Source organism: Ceratosolen solmsi, unplaced genomic scaffold (assembly GCF_000503995.2).
Source record: "Ceratosolen solmsi marchali unplaced genomic scaffold, CerSol_1.0 scaffold57, whole genome shotgun sequence".
Classification (NCBI taxonomy): Eukaryota; Metazoa; Arthropoda; class Insecta; order Hymenoptera; family Agaonidae; genus Ceratosolen; species Ceratosolen solmsi.
The window spans coordinates 5,832,517-5,842,489 of NW_011948427.1; the positions used below are offsets into that span (position 1 = coordinate 5,832,517).

Here is a 9,973-nt window from a genome sequence, read left to right on the forward strand (position 1 = left end):
GGCTTAAACATTTATATTTAATTCATTGAAGTGTAATACGTTATTATAGAGGCCAAATATTGATAGCCATATATTACTCTAATTTCGTTGATTCTGTGTCGTTATGCGAACCCACTTTCCCTAACAACACAGCAAAGAAGGGATGATCAATTAATGGCTGGGGCTGGCAAATATTTTGAAAGTGGACATCAACGGTAAACGGTAGCAGGAAGTCCGACGAGAGCCTGACTTCGAGTAGGTGACAAAAGCAATATGTAAGAAGCGTTAGGACCGAAGGCTAAAAGAACGCGGCAAGGAGGCCCACCTTGAACTCGGATTCGCGGGGGGACCAGTTGTCGGACATGGATCGCTACCGCCTCCGCTGCTAATGACGGAAGCGCAGTCTCGAACTGCCCGCCACGCGGCTACAACGCTGCACTGCATCACTATTTCTTCTTTGCTCGTGTTCTGTTAGTATGGGCATGCGTACCACGTATCCGTGGGTCGCACTCTTCATTCATTATTTACAGTTGGATCGACGATTTTCTTCTTTATTTTTTATCTGAAACGAATCTAATTGCATAAAGTGCAAGCGTGCGAATTGGCGCTATAAGTGAGGTACTTCGCTGCGTGTGGGTGAATCATAGCGTTTTACAGCATTTTCGAACAACTGTCCACATGGAAATGCTCCGTTTATATCGAACCGGTGTGAAAATAAAAACAATAAAAATATTTTTTTGCATATAAATATATTTCGTGTATATTTTTTTTTTGGATCAATTATTGTTTTATTTAGTTTCAAAAGTATATGATTTTCTCATGAAGATAAGAAATTTGTATTTTCTTAAATTAAATCATAATATTCAAGAACTTTACTTTCACAAGGTACTTAATTGCGTTTAAGCAAGTTTCGAAATAATTGAAAAAAAATGTTGTATAAAGTACAAAAGGATAAGAAAAATAATCAATGCAGCTTAAAATTTTAATTGTTTGTTCTCAGAAAATGCCTTCGTTGGTTAAGCGACAAGTGCCGGTGACGGCGAAAGTCGAGGAGACGCAGACAGTCTTAACAACTGTCAGTCAAAACCTGACAACGTTGAGACCTGTCACAATGGCAGAAGAAACGGGGGGACCCAGTAAGTTTCATACATCACATCTATATAAAAGTAGGCACTTGCAATAATTGTGCAAATGTCAACAAAGAAATTCCGTTATTTTCATATATGATAAATGTTCGAGCGCCATAAAAGTGTTTTGATTGTCACTGTAATTTGATTACTTCTCTCTTTCATTTTTGCAAGTGAATCATTTTCTCGAATAAGCAAATAAAAAAGTTCTATTCATTTGCAGTAATCATGACGACGGAAGTGGAAAGCATCACTACGACGACAACAAAATCCGTGGAAGAAAATATCGAGAAGACCGTAGAGAAACTCGCTGCTGAAGCAGATTTACCTACGTGGGGCCTTGTTGCCATTTTAATAGGTAATTCTTTTAACAAAAATGTAGACTTATGCTATTAAACGCTTATTTAATATAATAATATAGATATTGTTCATTCTATAAATTTCATTTTCATAAATTTAATTTGGAAAATCGTCTTGATGTGCTTCTTAAGTGCATTTTATATGACTACCAACGAAAATATAATCGCATTATTTAATGGGGAAAAAAATAAAAAATCAGTAAACTAGTACAACAGCCGATTAAATATTTTGAAATACTTCTTTTTAATCATTCTTAGTACGCTTTGCACATAAAATTATTTTATGATTTAGACTATACAATAATTAATGCATGATAATGTGCTTATTTTATTAAACGACGTAAAGACTAAATAAAGTACATTCTGATTTAGTAGTTTACATTATGTAATTTATATTCATTTTATTCTGTTCTATTATTAATCACCGATATTGACGTTAATTTACATTTAAATAATTTAAACCTTTTAAGTTTTAAAGTTACATGACTTTTTATTTCTACCTATGTTAATGAAAACGAAAAAATTTTTAATAAATTGTTGATAACATTAGAATATGCTTTTTAATGAATTTAGTATTCCGTTTAATCTTAAATATTATATGATGCGTTTTAAAATAATTATAAACTTTATAAAATAATATAAACTTTATTACGAATTTCATTAATTCTTCTCAATTTAAATCAATATATATAACTATTTCGAATACTTTTAAGTGTTAATAGTTATTATTATTTATATAATACAATAGTTTTGTTAAAAAAAATTTATTATTTGTACATATTTTAAATATTATTAATAAAATACTAGATTTAAAAATCTTCAAATAAGGATTGCCGTTTCATAAATTTAAAGTTCAATTCTAAATTATAACATGAGCATTTAAATTCACATGATTAAAATATTGATATAATCAGCTTAATTTTACCCTACATTTAAAAATCATATTTATCTTGCTTAGCGGTGGCTATAGTAGTACTCGGATTCTGTGGATTTTGCATAAGAAGATTCTTCCGCAAAAGACGTTCAAAGGATGGGAAGAAAGGCCTGAAGGGCGCAGTCGACCTTAAATCGGTACAGCTCCTGAGTACAACGTACAAAGATAAGGTAAGGCTGATTTGTTCACTTTCGTAGAGACATCACACGAGCAAAGGCTTTGTTGCGACATGTGCAGGTGCAGCCCGACATGGAAGAGCTGACCGACAACGTCGAGGAACCCGACGAAGGCGACAGCAAGCAAAATGAGGTGAAGCTTGGAAGGCTCCAATATAAGGTAAGATTTCAAAATACTCTCTGTCTCATAATTTCTTTATATGCCTTTTATATTGTTTATTATTATCTATTGTTTAAAATTATTTATTAACAAATTTTACTCAAAGCATTATAAAACCAATACAATAAATAATATGTTTTCAGAAAATACAAAATTTTAAATTTGTTAATGGTCTTAATAATTATTAAATAATTAAAAGACCTTATACTTGATAATAATTTGTTATAAATAATTATGCTAATCATTTATTAAGAGTAATATTTTTTTATTAATTTGTTTTTTATTTAAAGTATAAATTTCATATGCTTAAAGCAAACTAATATAATAATCGTTAATATTTGTTACAAATATTCATTCTTCGGTGAATCAATCGTATATATTTAATGATTTAAAAAGGAAAACATCACGGAATGTACAACATTGATTTATTATAAAAATATTAAAGGCAACATTTTCCTTATCATAATGTTTATACCTTCTAATTTTTCTAATCTATTACAACATATTATTATAACAAATTATTATTAACTCCACCATAATAAAAAGTTCTATGATATATTTATATTAAAACAAGATAAATATTTATAAATATATAATTATAATTAGAATTAAGAATTATCACTAGGAAAAGTCTCACTTTTTTTATTCAAAATGTAACACACAAATATATTAAAAATATATATAAATTTGTAATTTTAAATTATATACATATATATTTGTATATTATATCAGTATATTTTATGAAATAGATAATGAAGTTATGCATGCGTGTATACATGGTCTCATATATATTTATTGTATCATATAAATAATAAGTATACAATAATTTATATATCCAATTAATGCTGAAATACAATTTTCCAGATAAAACATGTCGCCCATTTATGTTTGTTATCATATATTTAATACCACTAAAATAATTTTATTTATCAGCAGTAAATTATCAACAATTATTTTACAGGGTCATTGCTATAAATAAATTTTAACTAACCTCATAGAAAATAAATAGAATGTAACTTAACTCGGTTTTTATAAAGATTTTGAGCAATTATTGATATATTGCCTTATTTTTAAATTACTTTAGTATTGATTATAAATAATGTAAGTATTAATAAATAGCTTCATTTCAGATTATAAAATACGATAATAATGGTGCTAATAATTTAGAATGCTAGCATTATATTAATAATATTAATCGTAAAAATATACAAGAAAAATTAAATATTTCAAATGAATTATTTGTTATCTTTAAATTATACTTCATTAATAAAATGCATAGTTTCAATTATTTTAAATATGATATAAAAATGTACAGAAAAAATGTGACATCATAAATGTCTAATGTAAAAATCATAAAAATAAAAAAATTGCATAAATTTATTATTTTATTAATGCTATGGATTTATATAATTCGTCTAATCTAAATAAATAAAAAGATAAGTAAACTATAAATTTATAAAAGATAAGAACCTTAATAAACTATTCAAGAAACGTATTGTATCAACAATATTTGAGAAAGATATAACGATACACATCTTAATTATAAAAAATTAAATATATGTTTTATTACAGAAAATTTAAAAAATTCAAATGCGCACAATTAGATGTGCAATATTTTAGTAGATAATAATAATTGAAATGCTTGTAAGTAAATCAACATTAGTATATTATCACACAGTTTTAATTAACATAAGAAAAGAGTTTTTCTTGTTGATAAAAGTTGTAGAAGTTTTAGATTATCAAACGCATTATCAAATATTTTTAATTGAGATAACAAAAGAGTTTTATTGTTGATAAAAATTGTAGAACTTTTAAATTTAAAAAAGCATATTGTAAGATGTAATACAAAATTGAATGTAATAAATCTTTAGAAAATTTACATTAATATTGTTTATTTATTTACATTAATATTGTTTTTTGTTTTACTATTATAAAATAATTTACGAATCAATGAATATCAATTATATCTTTAAAAATACTGGAATATTTTTTTCATATTTAAAAATTTCAAAAACATGAGCGAATATAATTTTTACTAAATAAATATAATGTTGTAAGAAATAACATAAAATATAACGATATTGAATACAACTTCTATGACATATATAGGACATAGGGACATATAGGATATAGAAATAACATTATTAGTTCATGGTGAATTTCAGGTGTGCGTGTGTGTATTTAGCGTTGGGATCTGCTTGTTTTATCTCCCTTTACACTTTTTAATTTAGTTTCTCACGTGAATGCGTACTATCTAATAGCCATTGAGTTACAGATAATGTAAAATAGAGAGGTAGTATAACAAAACAACATGTATTAGGAGAAAGGGAAAGGAAGTTGGTACAAGTGAGAAAAAATTAATAGATTATAAGCAAGAGGGGGTAGTGAAGATGATATATAAACGTATACTCACATTGATTAAGAATTTAAAATAAAATAAAACTTCAAATTAGTAAAAATTATCTGAATTATATTAATTTTAAATTCAATTACAAGTATAATAAGATTTGATATAATATAAATTTATATCTTATGGAAAATATGTATTTTTTAATTACTGACAGAATACAGAATTAATATTTTGAAATATATATTTCTCTATAATCAAATAGCTGTTCTTAAATAGTTGGCGAATAAAGGTGTATCAAAGTTTTATCTTCTATACATTAGCTATGCTTTAATTATAATTAAGACTATTAATAGTTACTTAGTTTAATAAAGAAACATACTATCCAAACTCTAAATGATTTATATATAAATTTAATTTGTAATAAATGTAATTGCTAATAAATAACAGCATAGGTGTTAAAAATCTATTTTCATTTGTTAATATGCGTATCTGTATGATTGCGACAATAATAGGTAATAATAATAATTGTGTATCGTTTACAGCTGGAGTATGACTTTAATTCAAATAGTTTAGCTGTGACTGTAATAAAGGCCGAGGAGCTACCAGCCCTCGACATGGGCGGTACATCTGATCCCTACGTTAAAGTTTACTTATTACCCGATAAAAAGAAGAAGTTTGAAACAAAAGTCCATAGAAAGACGTTAAATCCAGAATTCAACGAGATCTTCACATTTAAAGTAAGCGAAAATAGCATACACTTAAATAGATAGAACCCATTAATTTTTTTAGCTACGTAAAAAATTTTCTGAAAAGATTTTTATTACAAGAAAATACGATTGTCCGATCATATTTATTTACTTACATACTGTTTTAATAAAATGTCACTAATTATGAGAAACTTATTATTAACATTTTTTTCTAGAACACATGAAATTAGTTTCATAGAATATTAACGATATGTATGGTCCATGATTTGTTTGAAAAATGTATATGACCTTAGGCTATCTTTGCCATTGATCATGAATACTTTGTAGGGTGTACCATATGCTGATGCAATGAATAAGACGTTAGTATTCGCCATCTTCGACTTCGACAGATTCTCGAAGCATGACCAAATCGGAGAGGTGAAAGTGCCACTCTGTCAAATTGACTTGGCACAAACGATCGAGGAATGGCGAGAGCTACAAAGCGTCGAGGGAGAAGGTGGCCAGGTAAGACAATATTACGTTTGCAATTACTTAGGAGCTTTCACCCTTTCAATATATACGATCTCTGCATTTTAAGTAAATTTTGTATTTTTAATTTTCTGCTGTAATATAAAAATCCGTACTGTACGTGAAAATGTTTAATTCATTAGAATTCTAACTTTTGAAAGCTACAGCAACTTTTAAAATGTTGATCAAATTAAAGCAACAGAGTAATATGAATAAAATTAAACGCTTTAGAGGCTATAATTCATTCTATTTGTTTCTTCGAAATTATACCTTACAGTCAGTAAAAAAAAAAAAAAAAAAAAAAAACATAAAACACATTGTAGGATCACATTGATGTAGAATCAGTAATCTTAAAATAAATTAATAGTTATGATTGAATCAGCCATTATATAAAATATTTAAATTGAATTAGAGTCTTATTCTCAAGTAGTTATTTAAATAATTTATTAAAAAATTCCTTTACTGTTTTTCAATGCTTAAATTCAATTAAAAAATTTTATTATTTCATAATACCTGTAATTTTACATAATTAACTCAAAATTAATTTAATAATTAAATAAAGAATTACAAAAAATATTCACAAAATTTAAATAAAATTTTATTCTTACTCTTACATAAATTCTTTATAAATTTGAATTAATGAAGTAACTAAAATACTATTTACAATACGTCTAATAAAAATATAAACACAATTACAATTTTGTAGTGTAATTGTTGTTTTAAATCATATTGTCATTTATTTAATAGGATAATAAGCTCGGAGATATATGTTTCTCTCTGAGATACGTACCGACTGCCGGAAAATTGACGGTTGTTATTCTGGAAGCGAAGAATCTGAAAAAGATGGACGTCGGAGGTTTATCTGATCCCTATGTCAAGATTGCTCTAATGCAGAATGGCAAACGACTGAAAAAGAAGAAAACGTCTATCAAGAAGTGCACTCTTAATCCTTACTACAACGAATCATTCACTTTTGAAGTACCTTTTGAACAAATTCAGGTAAGATTATTAAAAACATTAAAATATGCAATCGAAAACATTGTAAGTGGAAAAAATATTTAATATAATTATGGGTAAAAAAATATATCAGTTTTGTGCAACATTATAAAGAAAAATTTGAAAAAATGTTTTAAAAAAAACATTAGGAAACTAATGCTCGGATAATTTTATATCTTTATTAATCTTGATTCTTTTTAAATGAATAATGAGTTTATATCATATAAGAATTACATTTCACTGTAATACTTCCTAAAGCTAAAAAATTGAAATTGTAATATTTGGTTGGTCATACGTATAGAAAAAAATTTTCAACTTTATAACGTGAATAATATTTCAATAGAAATTTGCGTAAATTACGTTTCACATAGAAACATTGTACAATAAGAAAATATTGTTAATAGTGGATCTTCTCTATTATTTTTTATTTATTAATTTTTTTTTTTTTAATAGAAAATTAAATATTATTTTTATTATATGTTACAAAGTTCGAATAAATATTATTTAAATTAAGCAAATAATGTTACATTCAAGTACTAACAAAAATTTATTATATTAGTATAAACGGTGTATTGTTGATCGTTATGGTACAAAAACCACTTGAACAAGAGGCTTATGCCTTACTTCATTGATGAGATATTTCTAAGAATCGTATATTATGAATTCTCTTGTGTTAAGTACAGTTAAGCAAACATAGCGTGAATAATTAATACAATCAATTCTTACATGTAAAGAAATAATGTAATTACGCACAGCAGACAATGTAACTGAAAATTATAACTTTACTTTGCAGAAAGTGAATCTGATGGTGACCGTCGTGGATTACGACCGTATCGGCACATCCGAGCCTATTGGCAAAGTCATACTCGGCTACAACGCGAGTGGCACGGAACTGAGACACTGGTCGGACATGTTAGCATCGCCGAGGCGTCCGATCGCCCAATGGCATACGCTTAAGGATCCAGAGGATGGAGATAAGAAAGACTAAGGAAATCATGAAGTACACTAAGGATATTTAACCCATTTGGTATATCATATTCTTTTAACTGGCAAAACTTTTTTAATCTAATGAATGTCATTCAATTGCGGGGCTACAATAATTCTTGTTCAATGATAATAATGACGCTATGACTCGATGGCAAACAAGAATGTTATGAATTATTGACATTTTCAAAATTTAAGAATCTACAAATTCACTTTTACTCACTTTTAGTAATTTTCAAATTAATACAGTATTGTTACGTATAATTTTTGTAAATTATGAAATTGAATTTAATGAAAATACACAGAGCAGAATTTAGCGTCTTCAAGCATTTTGGTTATTATCAATAGATCGTGATACAGAAAATGATCTCATTAAATGTCGTTTGATTCCTTTTTTTTTTTTTTTTTATCATATATCGTACATTGTTTTCATATCAAAATATTATATAATTTACAAAAATATAGATTGTAAATAAATAAATATAGCTATAGAAGAAGGCAGGCGAAGTAATATTTATAATAAATATTCAATTATAAATAATAGATATTATGATAACTAAGGCACTGAATTTAAATTTAATAAATTAATATAATAATTTATATTACTTATAAGAGAAATAATTAGAAAGATTGGCAATTATTATTTATTTAAGTATATTCAGTTTTGTTATATGTACTGTATTCATAAATTTTGTTACAAAACAATCTTTTCTATAAAATTTTCATGAATATGTTAACATATTTTAATAAATATTAAAAAAAAAATAAGCAAAATAGTATACCAGATATTCTCTAAGTCATATATTGATTTTATATGAAACTTTCAACTTTGAATTTCAGAAAACAAAACTATATTAATGAAGGAATACCAAAAATTGTAACGAATGAAGAGAATTAATAATTGATAGATATAAATGAAAAAAGTATACCATCAAGAAAGAGTTACAGCTTTAACAATATGTTCTCATGGAGTGTAGTGTCTTGTATATACACATACTATGTCAGCTATACTTATTTATGTAGATGTAACAGTTATGAGTTATATTGTGACTACTTAAAAGGAAGTAAGAGAAAAATTAAATAATTAAATATGATCAGTCCTTTTACCGAAGACACAATAACAAAATGCATTGCAATCCTATAAATTGTAAAGAGCTTGTTTATGCATAATGTACAATTGATTAAATATTATTTGCAATTCAAATTATCCATAAAAAAAATATCAAAATTTTAAAGTTAATAAAAAACGTTGTTTCGTGAAAATATGAATGAAAGTTCCCAATTACTTTCTATATGTACAAAATAAAATCCATACAAAGTTTAATGTATTAGAGTTTGTTCCTTCTAACATTCGTATATGTATTGTATTCTAAAAAATATTAATCTTGTCAAATCAAAGGAGCAATGCTTTTTTCCATGATGTCTTTGTTGCAATATATATATATATATATATATATATATATATATATATATATATGAATATATAAATTGATATACGAAAGAAAAAATGAGAAAGAACGAAGGACACAATAAAAATAGTAAAAATTTATGCTAGACTCGCTCAAGGCGTTCACGTTCTGTAAAGCGGTTTCATCGACAATATATACATATATACGTACATGCAATCATGCAAACAAACATACATACATACATACATACATGCATACATTCATACATGTGTGTGTGTGTGTGTG

At 26.3% G+C, this 9,973-nt stretch overlaps 1 protein-coding gene across 1 annotated transcript in view; it reads left to right on the forward strand.

Moving 5' to 3' along the window:
• Positions 1-9,420, forward strand: part of Syt1 (synaptotagmin 1) — a 29,687-nt gene extending 20,267 nt beyond the window's left edge. The window contains exons 2-10 of the mRNA XM_011501225.1: positions 980-1,115; positions 1,330-1,464; positions 2,424-2,569; positions 2,637-2,735; positions 5,628-5,822; positions 6,120-6,296; positions 7,047-7,298; positions 8,089-8,322; positions 9,120-9,420. Of these exons, the coding sequence (XP_011499527.1) occupies positions 983-1,115; positions 1,330-1,464; positions 2,424-2,569; positions 2,637-2,735; positions 5,628-5,822; positions 6,120-6,296; positions 7,047-7,298; positions 8,089-8,283 (1,332 nt within the window). The 5' untranslated portion in view covers positions 980-982 and the 3' untranslated portion in view covers positions 8,284-8,322; positions 9,120-9,420. The remainder of the gene's footprint in view (positions 1-979; positions 1,116-1,329; positions 1,465-2,423; positions 2,570-2,636; positions 2,736-5,627; positions 5,823-6,119; positions 6,297-7,046; positions 7,299-8,088; positions 8,323-9,119) is intronic.
• The last annotated feature ends 553 nt before the right edge of the window (positions 9,421-9,973 follow it).